The sequence below is a fragment of the Aquarana catesbeiana genome, linkage group LG08 (assembly GCF_042186555.1).
Source record: "Aquarana catesbeiana isolate 2022-GZ linkage group LG08, ASM4218655v1, whole genome shotgun sequence".
Classification (NCBI taxonomy): domain Eukaryota; kingdom Metazoa; phylum Chordata; class Amphibia; order Anura; family Ranidae; genus Aquarana; species Aquarana catesbeiana.
In genome coordinates, this window is record NC_133331.1 from 296081356 (window position 1) to 296097742 (window position 16387).

General features: G+C 46.3%; 3 protein-coding genes across 3 annotated transcripts in view; all 3 read right to left on the reverse strand.

The window, feature by feature from the left end:
* LOC141106826 (uncharacterized) overlaps positions 1-16387 on the reverse strand; it is a 559651-nt gene that overhangs the window by 446150 nt on the left and 97114 nt on the right. The window lies entirely within an intron of this gene.
* Positions 1-16387, reverse strand: part of LOC141105470 (uncharacterized) — a 205504-nt gene that overhangs the window by 153663 nt on the left and 35454 nt on the right. The gene's annotated exons all lie outside the window — the stretch shown is intronic.
* The window catches only part of LOC141105472 (uncharacterized), a 28625-nt gene continuing 26510 nt past the window's right edge, over positions 14273-16387 (reverse strand). The window contains exon 3 of the mRNA XM_073595323.1: positions 14273-16196. Within this exon, the coding sequence (XP_073451424.1) occupies positions 15429-16196 (768 nt within the window). The 3' untranslated portion in view covers positions 14273-15428. The remainder of the gene's footprint in view (positions 16197-16387) is intronic.

The following is a 16387-nucleotide window of genomic DNA, read 5'->3' on the forward strand; positions in this document are numbered from 1 at the left end:
TATCTATATATTCCTCGTAGGTGACGTTTTAAGCCTTCGGAGGTCATCAGTTTGGAGTGAAGTGTGAATAATAGTCCTAGAGTGCAGTGGTCAGGAGTAGGGATGAGCCGAACACCCCCCTGTTCGGTTCGCACCAGAACATGCGAACAGGAAAAAAGTTCGTTCGAACACGCGAACACCGTTAAAGTCTATGGGACACGAACATGAATAATCAAAAGTGCTAATTTTAAAGGCTTATATGCAAGTTATTGTCATAAAAAGTGTTTGGGGACCTGGGTCCTGCCCCAGGGGACATGGATCAATGCAAAAAAAAAAAAAACGGCGTGGGGTCCCCCCAAAAATCCATACCAGACCCTTATCCGAGCACGCAACCTGGCAGGCCGCAGGAAAAGAGGGGGGGACGAGAGTGCGGCCCCCCCTCCCTCCTGAACCGTACCAGGCCACATGCCCTCAACATTGGGAGGGTGCTTTGGGGTAGCCCCCCAAAACACCTTGTCCCCATGTTGATGAGGACAAGGGCCTCATCCCCACAACCCTGGCCGGTGGTTGTGGGGGTCTGCGGGCGGGGGGCTTATCGGAATCTGGAAGCCCCCTTTAACAAGGTGACCCCCAGATCCCGGCCCCCCCCCTGTGTGAAATGGTAAGGGGGTACATAAGTACCCCTACCATTTCACGAAAAAAGTGTCAAAAATGTTAAAAATGACAAGAGACAGTTTTTGACAATTCCTTTATTTAAATGCTTCTTCTTTCTTCTATCTTCCTTCATCTTCTGGTTCTTCTGGTTCTTCTGGCTCTTCTGGTTCTTCCTCCGGCGTTCTCGTCCAGCATCTCCTCCGCGGCGTCTTCTATCTTCTTCTCCTCGGGCCGCTCCGCACCCATGGCATGGGGGGGAGGCTCCCGCTCTTCTCTTCTTCTTTTCTTCTCTTCTTCATTTTCTTCTCCGGGCCGCTCCGCAATCCATGCTGGCATGGAGGGAGGCTCCCGCTGTGTGACTGCGCTCCTCGTCTGACAGTTCTTAAATAACGGGGGGCGGGTCCACCCGGTGACACCGCCCCCCTCTGACGCACGGTGACTTGACGGGACTTCCCTGTGGCATTCCCCGTGACGTCACAGGGAAGTCCCGTCAAGTCACCGTGCGTCAGAGGGGGGCGGGGTCACCGGGTGGCCCCGTCCCCCCCGTTATTTAAGAACTGTCAGATGAGGAGCGCAGTCACACAGCGGGAGCCTCCCTCCATGCCAGCATGGATTGCGGAGCGGCCCGGAGAAGAAAATGAAGAAGAGAAGAAGAGAAGAAAAGAAGAAGAGAAGAGCGGGAGCCTCCCCCCCATGCCATGGGTGCGGAGCGGCCCGAGGAGAAGAAGATAGAAGACGCCGCGGAGGAGATGCTGGACGAGAACGCCGGAGGAAGAACCAGAAGAGCCAGAAGAACCAGAAGATGAAGGAAGATAGAAGAAAGAAGAAGCATTTAAATAAAGGAATTGTCAAAAACTGTCTCTTGTCATTTTTAACATTTTTGACACTTTTTTCGTGAAATGGTAGGGGTACTTATGTACCCCCTTACCATTTCACATAGGGGGGGGGCCGGGATCTGGGGGTCACCTTGTTAAAGGGGGCTTCCAGATTCCGATAAGCCCCCCGCCCGCAGACCCCCACAACCACCGGCCAGGGTTGTGGGGATGAGGCCCTTGTCCTCATCAACATGGGGACAAGGTGTTTTGGGGGGCTACCCCAAAGCACCCTCCCAATGTTGAGGGCATGTGGCCTGGTACGGTTCAGGAGGGAGGGGGGGCCGCACTCTCGTCCCCCCCTCTTTTCCTGCGGCCTGCCAGGTTGCGTGCTCGGATAAGGGTCTGGTATGGATTTTTGGGGGGACCCCACGCCGTTTTTTTTTTTTTTTTTTGGCGCGGGGTTCCCCTTAAAATCCATACCAGACCTGAAGGGTCTGGTATGGAATTTAGGGGGAACCCCACGTCATTTTTTTTTTTTTAATTTTGGCCGGGGTTCCCCTTAATATCCATACCAGACCTGAAGGGCCTGGTATGGAATTTAGGGGGACTCCCACGTCATTTTTTTTTTTTTAATTTTGGTTCGGGGTTCCCCTTTGGGGAATTCCCATGACGTTTTTATCAATGAACTTCTATGTGTATTGTCGGCAATGCAATAGCCGCGGTAGTTTTAAATGAGTTTTTTCCTTCCAAATGTCATTTTGCTGTCAGACTGTTCTAAACACAGGAAACATGCGCCCCTTTACAGGCACACTATAGACACCCCCCAGGTACGAAATTTAAAGGGATATTACACTTTTATTGATTGACTTTAAGCATTATTAAAATCACTGCTCCTGAAAAAACGGCCGTTTTTAAAACTTTTTTTTGCATTGATCCATGTCTCCTGGGGCAGGACCCAGGTCCCCAAACACTTTTTATGACAATAACTTGCATATTAGCCTTTAAAATTAGCACTTTTGATTTCTCCCATAGACTTTTAAAGGGTGTTCCGCGGCATTCGAATTTGCCGCGAACACCCCAAATTGTTCGCTGTTCGGTGAACTTGCGAACAGCCAATGTTCGAGTCGAACATGAGTTCGACTCGAACTCGAAGCTCATCCCTAGTCAGGAGTATATCATATACAGTCCTGTGTACAGAGTGCAGTGGTCAGGAGTATATCATATACAGCCCTGTGTATAGAGTGCAGTGGTCAGGAGTATATCATATACAGTCCTGTGTACAGAGTGCAGTGGTCAGGAGTATATCATATACAGCCCTGTGTATAGAGTGCAGTGGTCAGGAGTATATCATATACAGCCCTGTGTATAGAGTGCAGTGGTCAGGAGTATATCATATACAGTCCTGTGTACAGAGTGCAGTGGTCAGGAGTATATAATATACAGCCCTGTGTATAGAGTGCAGTGGTCAGGAGTATATCATATACAGCCCAGGGTACAGAGTGCAGTGGTCAGGAGTATATCATATACAGTCCTGTGTACAGAGTGCAGTGGTCAGGAGTATATCATATACAGCCCTGTGTATAGAGTGCAGTGATCAGGAGTATATCATATACAGCCCTGTGTACAGAGTGCAGTGGTCAGGTGTATATCATATACAGCCCTGTGTATAGAGTGCAGAGGTCAGGAGTATATAATATACAGCCCTGTGTATAGAGTGCAGTGGTCAGGAGTATATCATATACAGCCCTGTGTATAGAGTGCAGTGATCAGGAGTATATCATATACAGCCCTGTGTATAGAGTGCAGTGGTCAGGAGTATATTATATAAAGCCCTGTGTATAGAGTGCAGTGGTCAGGAGTATATCATATACAGCCCTGTGTATAGAGTGCAGTGGTCAGGAGTATATCATATACAGACCTGTGTATAGAGTGCAGTGGTCAGGAGTATATCATATACAGCCCTGTGTATAGAGTGCAGTGGTCAGGAGTATATCATACACAGCCCTGTATACAGAGTGCAGTGGTCAGGAGTATATCATATACAGACCTGTGTATAGAGTGCAGTGGTCAGGAGTATATCATATACTGCGCCTTGAAAAAATATTCATACCCCTTGAAATATTCCAGATGTTGTCATGTTACAACCAAAAACGTAAACGTATTTTATTAGGATTTTATGTGATAGACCAACACAAAGTGTCACATAATTGTGAAGTGGAAGGAAAATGATAAATGATACAAATAAATATGTGAAAAGTGTGGGGGGGGGGGCATTTGTATTCAGCCCCCTTTACTCTGATACCTCTAACTAAGATCTAGTGGAACCAATTAGTCACCTAATTAGTAAATAGAGTCCACCTGTGTGTCATTTAATCTCAGTATAAATACAGCTGTTCTGTGAAGCCCTCAGAGGTTTGTTAGAGAACCTTAGTGAACAAACAGCATCATGAAGGCCAAGGAACACACCAGACAGGTCAGGGATAAAGTTGTGGAGAAGTATAAAGCAGGGTTAGGTTATAAAAAAAATCTCCCAAGCTTTGACCATCTCACGGAGCTCTGTTCAATCCATCATCGGAAAATGGAAAGAGTATGGCACAACTGCAAACCTACCAAGACATGGCCGTCCACCTAAACTGACCGGCTGTCACGTGCCTGGTGGGTTTTGAGCCCGAACTGCAGAGAGAGGCCTCCCCTACGGCTCCCACTCACGGCCCTCTGGAATGGGGACAGAGAGCACAGGAGTGAGGGGTGGTATGAGTGCCTGGCAGGATCAACAGCAGGTGAGTAGGCAGAAGACTGGAGTGCTGGACTGGAACCAGGAACAACAGCAGGCGAGTAGGCTTGAGACTGGAACACTTAACAGGAACCAGGAACAACAGCAGGTGAGCAGACTGGAGACTGGATGCTGGACTGGAACCAGGAACAACAGCAGGCAAGTAGACTGGAAACTGTATGCTGGACTGGAACCAGAAACACAGCAGGCAAGTAGGCAGGAGACTGGAATGCTGACTGGAGCCAGGAACAACAGCAGGTGAGTAGACTGGAAACTGGATGCTGGACTGGAACCAGGAACAACAGCAGGCAAGTAGGCAGATATCAGGAATCAGGCAGAAGGATCGTCAAACAGGCCAGTGATCGGTATCAGACGGACAGCAAAGGTACCAGGGATCAAACGGGAGGATAGTCTGGGCAAGCCGGTGGTCAGATGCATGCAGATAGCTGGGTTGGTCACAAACAGATAGCCGGGTCAATAACAGGTAGTCTCAGATCAGATCAGGTGAACACACAGAACGCTGTAGAGCAGACAGTGGAGACTGAGTGTGACAGGCAGGTTTAAATAGCCCGCCTGGCGCCAACAAGGATGCACGCGCCCGTGCGCACACACGCACGTGTGCATGCGCATCGGCGCCCGCAAACGCGCACCAGTGAGCCTGGGATGCTGATTGCTGGCAGGATCTTCCTGACACCGGCCTGGCAAGGAGAGCATTCATCAGAGAAGAGCCAAGAGGTCCATGGTAACTCTGGAGGAGCTGCAGAGATCCACAGCTCAGGTGGGAGAATCTGTCCACAGGACAACTATTAGTCGTGTTCTCCGAAAATCTGCCCTTTATGGAAGAGTGACAAGAAGAAAGACATTGGTGAAAGAAAGTCATAAGAAGTCCTGTTTGTAGTTTGTGAGAAGCCATGTGGAGGACACAGCAAACATGTGGAAGAAGGTGATCTGGTCAGATGAGACCAAAATTCAACTTTTTGGCCTAAAAGCAAAATGCTATGTGTGGGGGAAAACTAACACTGCCCATCACCCTGAACACACCATCCCCACCGTGAAACATGGTGGTGGCAGCATCATGTGGTGGGGATGGTTTTCTTCAGCAGGGACAGGGAAGCTGGTCAGAGTTGACGGGAAGATGGATGGAGACAAATACAGGACAACCTTAGAAGAAAACCTTTTGAGACTGGGGCGGAGGTTCACCTTCCAGCAGGACAATGACCCTAAACATCCAGCCAGAGCTACAATGGAATGGTTTAGATCAAAGCATATTCATGTGTTAGAATGGCCCAGTCACAGTCCAGACCTAAATCACATTGAGAATCTGTGGCAAGACTTGAAAATTGCTGTTCACAGACGCTCTCCATCCAATCTGACAGAGCTTGAGATATTTTGGAAAGAAGAATGGGCAAAAATGTCCTCTCTAGATGTGCAAAGCTGGTAGAGACATCCCCAAAAAGACTTGTAGCTGTAATTGCAGAGAAAGGGGATTCTACAAAGTACTGACTCCGGGGGGCGCCATACAAATGCCCCCCCACACTTTTCACATATTTATTTGTATCGTTTATCATTTTCCTTCCACTTCACAATTATGAGCCACTTTGTGTTGGTCTATCACATAAGTTCCCAATAAAATACATTTACGTTTTTGGTTGTAACATGGCAAAATGTGAGAAATTTCAAGGGGTATGAATACTTTTTCAAGGCACTGTACAGCCCAGGGTACAGAGTGCAGTGGTCAGGAGTATATATCTATATACACAAATTTAGCCACGTTAGCTTTTAGCAGCGTTTCTCTGCCTCTATTCGAAATCAATGGTTCCCTATGAGAGCCGTCTTAACTGATCCAACTTTCAGCCAATTGATTTTAATAGAAGTCGCATCCAAGTCAAATCATCATGATCTTACTTGTGGTGTGACGTGTGCACTGAGGATCTTAAAGGGGAACCTCACGCCAAAATGTAAAAAAGGAAACAACGTGGCCCCCCCCAAGACCATACCAGACCCTTATCCGAGCATGCAGCATGGCAGGTCAGGAAAGGGGGGAGAATGAGCACCCCCTCCCCCCCTCCTGGAGCATAGCAGGCCACACGCCCTCAGCATGAGGACAAGATGCTTTGGGGTGGGAGAGCCCCCCCTGCCCCAAAGCACCCACCCCCCATGTTGAGGGTGTTTGGCCTGGTATGCTCCGGGGGGGCGCTCATTCTTCCTCCTTTCCTGACCTGCTGTGCTGCATGTTTGGATAAGGGTCTGATATGGTCTTGCGGGGGGGACCCCACGCCATTTTCTTTGTTGATGGGGACAAGGGTCTCTTCCCGATAATCCTGGGCAGTGGTTGTGGTGGGAGCTGCGGGCGGGGGGCTTATCGGAATCTGGAAGCCCCCTTTAATAAGGAGGCCCCCAGATCCTCCCCCCCTATGTGAATGAGCATGGGATACATTGTACCCCTACCCATTCACCCCAAAAAAAGGCAGTGTAGTGTAAATAAAAACAAGAGTCCTTTAATAAAAGTCTTCCTCCGGTATTCTCCCTTTGTTCTTCCTCTGGTCTTCTCTGCTGCTAACCTGATCCTCCTCCGACGCTCTGTCCCGTCCTTGTGCCAGCTCCACTCTCTGCCGGTTTTTATATAGTCATGGGGCATGGCCATCCAGTGACATAATCATCAGACCCCGCCCATTGTGCCATCAGGTGCTGTTGCAAGGGGTGGGGTCTCATGGTGACGTCACCGGATGACCACGCCCCATGGCTATAAAAAAAAAAAATACGTCAGAGAGCAGAGCTGGCACAGCGATGGGAGATAGCATCGAAGGAGGATCGGGTTAGTGGCAGAGAAGACCAGAGGAAGAAGAACAGAGGGAGAAGACCAGAGGGAGATTTTTATTAAAGGACTTGTCAAAACTTGTTTTTATTTACACTACACTGCCTTATTTTGGGGTGTGTCGGAGGAGAATTGGGTAGGCAGCGGAGAAGATTGGAGGAAAGAACACCTCCAATTCACATTGGGGGGCCAGATTCCAATAAGCCCCCCCCCCCGCAGAACCCCACAACCCTCACCCAGGGTTGTCAGGAAGAGGTTCTTGTCCCCATCAACATGGGAACAAGGTGCTTTGGGGTGGGGAGCACAAAGCCCCCCTGCCCAAAAGCACATACCCCCTCCCCCATGTTGAGTGCGTGTGGCCTGGTCTGATCCAGGAGGGGGGCACTCGCTCGCCCCCCCTTCCCTGATCTGCCGTGGTGCACGGGAGAATTTGTGCACATGACCTGACACCTTGCCGTGTCTTTATGTAGACATCCCCGTCTCCTTTTCCTTGCCTTGAGCAATTGATTTCCAGTGCATATAGCATTAAATACATGAGGTCAGTTTTTAATATCAATATATATGGATCTATAGTGATTGAACTGTTGTGTATATTTGTATGACATTATATATATAATCATTATATTTTGTATCAACCTCATAGATTGTTTGTATTTTTATGGAAGCCTTTCAGCCCTCTCTCCCTGAAGAAGACCCTCACTTTACATGTCGAAACGCGTTGGATTTAATCTGTCTGGTTGGCAGTAGCTTTGGGCTTCTTCCATCTTTTTATGCTGTAACTTCCTGTGTTTTTCAAAGTCACTATGTGTTTTAGCTTCCCTTTGACATGATGTTAATGAATAAAAACTTTATTTTTTACAAAACATTTTTCTCTGTTTTTCTCTGAGTGTTCATAGTCCTTTAAAGTCCCGTTTTCTTTTACATATTGTACAAGGGATGTGGACCTGAACCTTGTCTTTCCCATCCAATTAGTCTCATCCAATTTTTGTCCTTCCCTGACCTACCGGGCTGCATGCTCAGATAAGGACCCGGTATAGATTTTGGGGGGGGCCCCACGCCATTTTTCTTATTCAGTCTGGTATGGATTTTAAGGGGAAATCCCACACCAAAAAAAAAAAAAAAAAAACGGTGTCTGGTATGGTCTTGGGTCTGATAGGGTCTTGGGGGTGGGGCCATTTTTGTTTTCATTTTGGTGTAGGGTTCCCTTTCAAGATCCATACCAGACTCAAAAGGCCTGGTATGGATCTTGGGGGGGGACCCCACGCCGTTTCTTTTAAAATTTGGCGTGGGGTTTGCCTTCAAGATCCTCAGAGCACAGGTCGGATCATGATGCGACCTCCATTCAAATAAATGGGCTAAAAGTCGGATCAGTTAAGATGGCTCTCATAGGGAACCATTGATTTTGATGAAAAAAGAAAAAAAATGCTTGACACAGCTTAACGCTGTTTCCAGCATTAAGCCACGTTTAGCAGCGTCAGACGTTTTTACAGCCTAAGCGCTTTCCCCGACTTGTTCATTCCCCAACTTAGTTGGGGTAGGCGGAACACTTTGGTGGGGGTGGGTCAGCCACGCCTCTTGACCATTGACCTCTGGGGACCATCCTGCTGACCTTTGGAGGAGGTCCCTATTCCAATCCCTGAGTCCTAACCTTGTTCTTCAGGGGAAAACGTTAACCCTAACCCCTACTTTTCCCAGATGCCATTCGGTTTGTCGGAAAAAGGGTAAAAAAAAATTTGTTTCGCTCGCTCGCCCCGTAGAAACTCGTAGGATGCTCGGCAGCCTTATAAAAAGCATTTGCTACGCACGCGAAACGTTTTCCCCGACTTAGTTGGAGTAAGGCGGAACACTTTGGTGGGGATGGGTCAGCCACGCCTCTTGACCATTGACCTCTGGGAACCCGCCTGCTGACTTTTGGAGGAGGTCCCTATTCCAATCCCTGAGTCCTAACCTTGTTCTTCAAGGGGAAACCCTAACCGCTGGTCTTCAGAACACGGGCCCTGGGGTTTTTTTTTTTTTTTTTTGCAGCTCGTAGGCGCCTATGCCACTTACAGCTTTTAAAAGCCTGTGTGTGCATGAGGCCGTAGAATAAAATGGAGAGGCGTTTTTAAGCTGCAAAAAAAAAAAAAAAGTCGGACGCTGGTAAAAAAGCAGCTGTAAAAACGCCCCGTGTGCATGAGGCCTTCCATACATGGCTACACACGTAGACGCTAAGGTTTAGTTTCAGACTGACAATGAAAAAATCCCAGGCCCTGCGCAAAAGAATATCACCTCTCTTATCCATGGGACCCTTAAGGGTCCTCATGTTGTCAAATGACCAGGTCCATATTTTGATGCGTCCAACTTGAGAGACTTGTTTCATCTTCATCAAATGGAAACCTGCTTTTAAGTCTGCTGGAAAAAAAAATGGTTTCCTCTCAGGATTCTCCCGTTCTAATTTAATACAACCCCTGGCAAAAAATGATGGAATCACCAGTCCCTGAGGATGTTCTTTCAGTTGTTTATTGTTATAGAAAAAAGCAGATCACAGACATGGCCAAAAACTAAAGGCATTTCAAATGGCAACTTTCTGGCTTTAAGAAACACTAAAAGAAATCAAGAAAAATAATTGTGGTGCTAAGTAACAGTTAGATTTATAGAAAAAGCACAGGGAATAAATTATGGAATCACTCAATTGTGAGGAAAAAATTATGGAATCACCCTGTAAATTTTCATTACAAACACTAACACCTGCATCAGATTAAATCTGCTTGTTAGTATGTAGGTAAAAAGGAGTGATCACACCTTGGAGAGCTGTTGCAACAAGTGGACTGACATGAAGCATGGCTCCAACACCAGAGATGTCAATGGAAAAAAAGGAGAGGATTATCAAACTCCTTAAAGAGGGTAAATCATCACACAGTGTTGCACAAGATGTTGGTTGTTCACAGTCGGCTGTGTCTAAAACATGGACCAAATACAAACAACATGGGAAGGTGGTTAAAGGCAAGCATACTGGTAGACCAAGGAAGACATCAAAGCGTCAAGACAGAAATCCAATCATCCACAGTCCACGATTGCCTTTCCTTAGCCCATTGTAACCTTGTTTTTTTGTGTTTAGGTGTTAGAGATGGCTTTCTTTTAGCTTTTCTGTATGTAAATTCCATTTCCTTTAGGCGGTTTCTTACAGTTCGGTCACAGATGTTGACTCCAGTTTCCTCCCATTTGTTCCTCATTTGTTTTGTTGTACATTTTCTGTTTTCAAGGCATATTGCTTTATGTTTTCTGTCTTGACGCTTTGATGTCTTCCTTGGTCTACCAGTATGCTTGCCTTGAACCACCTTGGTCCGCCGGAAATCTCTATGATCTACATCCGGCGCCGGCGGATCTACTCTCCGCCTCACCAATCGTAACGGTGAGTCGGAGCAGGCACCGGAGGGCGGCGGGAGGGGGGGGACGTCCCCTCTCGCCTCCCATAGGAACGATCAAGCGGCGGAACGGCCGCTATGATCGTTCCTATGGTGTAGAGATTCGCCGGCTGAAACCGGCAATATCTGAATGATGTCTGTAACTACAGGCATCATTCAGATATACCTGCTCAAAGCCAAGGACATCATATGACGTCCTTAAAGCCAGAAAGTTGCCATTTGAAATGCCTTTAGTTTTTGGCCATGTCTGTGATCTGCTTTTTTTCTACAACAATATACAACTGAAGGAACATCCTCAGGGACTGGTGATTCCATCATTTTTGCCAGGGGTTGTAGTATCTAGAAGGAAGCTGTGCACAGGAAAAACTCTGGACTTCTTCTTATGCATTCCTTGGTACATAAGATCGAGGCATTTAGACAATTGCACCTTCTCCTCCTCAATTTCAAGTGTCTCATAGATGGCCTTTAACCGCTTCCATACCGGGCCTATTCTGGCACTTCTCTCCTACATGTAAAAATCTGAGTAATTTTCTAGCAAAAAAAAAAATGATGAACTCCTAAACATCATATATATATTTTTTTGCAGAGACCCCATGGAATAAAATGGCGGTTGCTGTCATTTTTTGATGTCACACGGTATTTGCGCAACAATTTTTCGAACGTGTTTTTTTTGGGGGAAAAAAACAGCTTCGTGAATTAAAAAAATAAAAAAACAGTTAGCGTTAGCCCAATTTTTTTGTATAATGTGAAAGATGATGTTACGCCGAGTAAATAGATATCCAACATGTCACGCTTTAAAATTGCGCACGTTCGTGGAATGGCGCTAAACTCTGGTACCTAAAAGTCTCCATAGGTGACGCTTCAATCTAGTGCCACTTATCTTTTTACACATAAATGTGTAACTCCCGCAATAAGAGGTAAATGTAAGATGGCAAGGGGAAGAAGAGAGGGATCCCAGGATAGTGTAGTATGTTTTGAAACAACATTTATTTTTTTAATAAAAATGGTGGATACAGGTATTCACATTCACAAAGTACATTACAGTCATCAAACCACGAGCGACGAGCTCGCCTACGTCACTTCTGGTTCCTCTACGTCCCTACATGTATCGTCACGGTCACATGACTTCATCACGGGATCCCGATCGTGGAATGACTTCATCAGGGGAGCCCGCTCGTGGAATGGCGGCAAACTTTTACCCTTAAAAATCTCCATAGGCGACGTTTACAAATTTTTACAGGTTACATGTTTAGATTTAAAGAGGAGGTCTAGTGCTAGAATTTTCGCTCTCGCTCTAACGATCGCAGCGATCGTTATTGTTTATTTTACTTTAATTTTTTGTATTTTTACACTTTCTCTTTAAAAATTTTTATTTTATTTTTTGATCACTTTTATTTCTATCACAAGGAACGTAAACCTCCCTTATAATAGGAATGGTGCATGACAGGTCCTCTTTATGGAGAGATGTGATGTCTATAATACCCCACATCTCTCGTCCAGGCTGGAAAGATTGAGACAAAAACAAATCAATTACCGATCTCTTTCTTTCTAGCCGAGATCTCGGCTTTGTTTATTTCTTTGTCATAAACATCGCAAGCCTGGGCTCTCCGGCAGTCATAGAGATGACTAGGAACCATCTGGTCACTGAAAATCTCTATGATCATCGCCAGGCGGCGGATTCTTTCTCCAGGTCCCCAATCGCACGGGCGAGACTGGAGAAGCACCGGAGGGCGGCGGGAAGGGGGTGGGGATGTCCTCTCCCGCTGCCTGTAAGAACAATCAAGCAGCTGAGCTGCCACTATTGATTCTTACGGCGCACGGAATCGCCGGCTGAAAAAGTTGATATCTGAATGATGTCTGCAGCTGCACCCATCATTCAGATATCCCCACTGAAAGTCTAAGACAGGGTTTCTCAACTAGGGTTCCTCCAGTGGTTGCTGGGGGTTCCTTGAGTAATGAGCTATTTCTGTCTCTCAGATAAGTTCCCACTGCCATCATTGATCTTTTTAGCTATTTGTAATATGACCTCCTTGGGCTGGAAGTGGTTAACAAATCATAAACGTTATCCAGCGATAGTTTGTACCTAGAGCCCCTGATGGATTCGCTATCCTTGGGCACCAGTAGAAACTGCAGGCCTATCAGGAGACGGACCCCGAGAAGGGGGCTGCATCTTGTCAATCATGGATCTGAATGAGCTTAATGCTGAGGTTAGCTCATCTCTTAGAGAAGTAAGCATTTTATGACAGGCTGTTGCTGGATCATCCTTAATCAAGCTACAGTATTTATACACGTGCAGCAAAGAGGTTTACTCCAAGATGGCCTTGATTTAGAAACACAAACTGCACAGTTCCGCTTAGGCACTTGCGCCCCGGGGGCCTTGTCATGAAATCAGAAAACAGAGACTGGAAGGTTGAGACTCGAGCTACCCAACCTCTCTAAAAACACACCCAAGTGCATGAGAGAGGAAAGGTGCCCCTCACCAGAACCAGGTGATTGGAGAAAAGCCAATGTAGCACCAATATTTAAAAAAGGGCCCAAAATACATCCCTGGGAATTACAGACCAGTTAGCCTAACATCAATAGTATGTAAACTCTTGGAGGGGCTGATAAGGGACTATATACAAGATTTTAGTAATAAGAATGATATCATTAGCAGTAATCAGCATAGATTCATGAAGAATCGTTCTTGCCGAACCAATCTACTAACCTTCTATGAGGAGGTGAGTTGCCATCTAGATAGGAGAAGGAAGGCCCGTAGACGTGGTGTATCTGGATTTTGCAAAAGCATTTGACACAGTTCCCCATAAACGTTTACTGTACAAAATAAGGTCTGTTGGCATGGACCATAGGGTGAGTACATGGATTGAAAACTGGCTACAAGGGCGAGTTCAGAGGGTGGTGATAAATGGGGAGTACTCAGAATGGTCAGGAGTGGGTAGTGGGGTCCCCAGGGTTCTGTGCTGGGACCAATCCTATTTAATTTGTTCATAAACGATCTGGAGGATGGGATAAACAGTTCAATCTCTGTATTTGCAGATGATACTAAGCTAAGCAGGGCAATAACTTCTCCGCAGGATGTGGAAATCTTGCAAAAAGACCTGAACAAATTAATGGGGTGGGCGACTACATGGCAAATGAGGTTCAATGTAGAAAAATGTAAAATAATGCATTTGGGTGACAAAAATTTGAATGCAATCTATACACTGGGGGGAGAACCTCTGGGGGGATCTAGGATGGAAAAGGACCTGGGGGTCCTAGTAGATGATAGGCTCAGCAATGACATGCAATGCCAAGCTGCTGCTAACAAAGCAAACAGAATATTGGCATTAAAAAGGGGATCAACTCCAGAGATAAAACGATAATTCTCCCGCTCTACAAGACTCTGGTCCGGCCGCACCTGGAGTATGCTGTCCAGTTCTGGGCACCAGTCCTCAGGAAGGATGTACTGGAAATGGAGCGAGTACAAAGAAGGGCAACAAAGCTAATAAAGGGTCTGGAGGATCTTAGTTATGAGGAAAGGTTGCGAGCTCTGAACTTATTCTCTCTGGAGAAGAGACGCTTGAGAGGGGATATGATTTCGATATACAAATAACGGAGTGGTGACCCCACAATATATAAATACCGGACTGGTGACCTCACAATAGGGAGGAAACTTTTTCGCAGAAGAGAGTTTAATAAGACTCGTGGCCACTCATTACAATTAGAAGAAAAGAGGATTAACCTTAAACTACGTAGAGGGTTCTTTACTGTAAGAGTGGCAAGGATGTGGAATTCCCTTCCACAGGCGGTGTCTTTTAGGCGTTTCCTTCAATAGTTCAATAGTCAGACTGACTTAAAACAAAGCGTGAGTTTATTTAATCATACTTGGCATCGACTTAAAAGTAAATACAAAGATAAAACAAATTACAGATTGAAACAAAAATATAAAAGGAATAAAAGCTGTAGTTAGAAGATATTATAGAAAAAGATTTCACTTGGTGCCCGCTCTATGGCCATGGGGCGTCTGTTAGTTTTTAGAAAAAAGAAAGAGAGAACAGCTGTTAGGAGTGAAGCAATGTGTCGGCCTAAAGTAAACAAAACGTCAGCTCCAGTGTGTGAATACAGTGCTAGGAAAAAGTATTCACACCCCTTGAAATATCCCACATTTTTTCTGGTTACAACCAAAAATATTGCATTTTATTGGGGATTTTATGTGATAGACCAACACAAAGTGTCACATAATTGTGAAGTGGAAGGAAAATGATAAATGATACAAATAAATATGTGAAAAGTGTGGGGGGGACATTTGTATTCAGCCTCCCCCCCCCGACACGGAGAGCCAGGCTGCCAGCGGGGACGTTACCCGGCCCGGTCAGCGAGATCCGGCTCCTGGCCAGACTGGACTAGGGACCTGGGAACATTAGTAGCGGTCCTGGCCTTCCCTAGGCACTGAAGACTTGAGATTAGTAGATGCCCCCAACCCCCTGGAGGATGTATCGCTCTGGGCAATAGAAGGTAGGCACCATTTCTCTACCGAGTATCAGGAGCACAGCACGTGAGACCCAGGGATCACATAGGTTCCAGGAAACATGTTAACCCCCCATCCGGAGGAAACACGAATACTGAAGGGGAGGCCTAGAGGGCTGCCTTTTAAGTGGTGGGTTTACGTGTTTCGTCCTGGAAGACGACTGGAGAAAACAGACCCCTTGCAAGAGTTTACACCACAAAATGTACTCAGCCAATGAGAGGTAATGACTCCATTTTTTAATTTTCTCCTCTATCAATGGCCAACACGGTACAACACTTCATCCATGTCTTTGGTGACCTCTGAGCTCCTTATGAACTGTTTCTTACATGATGAAGATCAGCCATGGAGTATATCTGAGGTGTATATCAGGGTGTGCTTCTTCCCCACATGTCCAGCAACATTCATATAGAAGACATTTCCCGCACTCACTAATACACCTCAAGGGTTGTGTGGGACTCCTGATGTACAGGAAGACAGGACTTCAGTGACTAACAAATCCCTCATTAAGGACAGGAACGTTTCTTCTCCCCGTGTGCAATCTTTGATGTCTGTACAGACAGGACTTATCTGAAAAACATTTCCCGCACTCAGGACAGGAAAACGGCTTCTCCCCCGTGTGAGATCTCTGATGTTTGACAAGATCTGATTTTTGTACAAAACATTTCCCGCACTCAGAACAGGAATACGGCTTCTCCCCCGTGTGCAGTCTCTGATGTATGATAAGACTGCCCTTAAATGAGAAACATTTCCCGCATTCAGAACAGAAATATGGCTTCTCACCTGTGTGAGATCTTCTATGTCTACTTAGATCAGATGGAAAACGAAAACGCTTCCCGCACTCAGTACAGGAAAGCCTCTTATCTGTTGGAAAGACGGCACCGTCCCTCAGAGTCTGAGGTTCCTCAGGAAAAGAGGAATACGATGGTCCGGCACCGTCCCTCACAGTCTGAGGTTCCTCAGGATAAGAGGAATACGATGGTCCATCTACACTGTGTGGTGCCGGATGGACATTTGAGGTAGTCGGGTTTTCTCCTGGACTATACTGTGTGATGTCCTCATCTTCTACTTTACAGTCTGGAGACAAAGTGAGACAATCCTCTGAGGTTTTCCTCATCTCCCGTCCATCTACTAAAATAGAAATACAAAGATTATTACTAGACATGAGCAGATTGGTTCCCCTAAACCAGGACTCCGCCCACATCAGAAGATTATACGAGAGAAATATAGGAATGCAGGACGGGGAACACAGCTCAGGAAAGTGACCAGGGGATTACAGGCTGATATCACCCAGTCCCCGCCCTACTCTGGACCAATCAGTGAGCAGTATGGGGGGAGGAATGGATTTAGTGTTAATAACCCACCTGTGCTGATCTCTGTAGGAGTGTCCTCCTCTATAAATGTCCCCGCTATTCCATCCTCCTCCATAGACTGCTGATCATC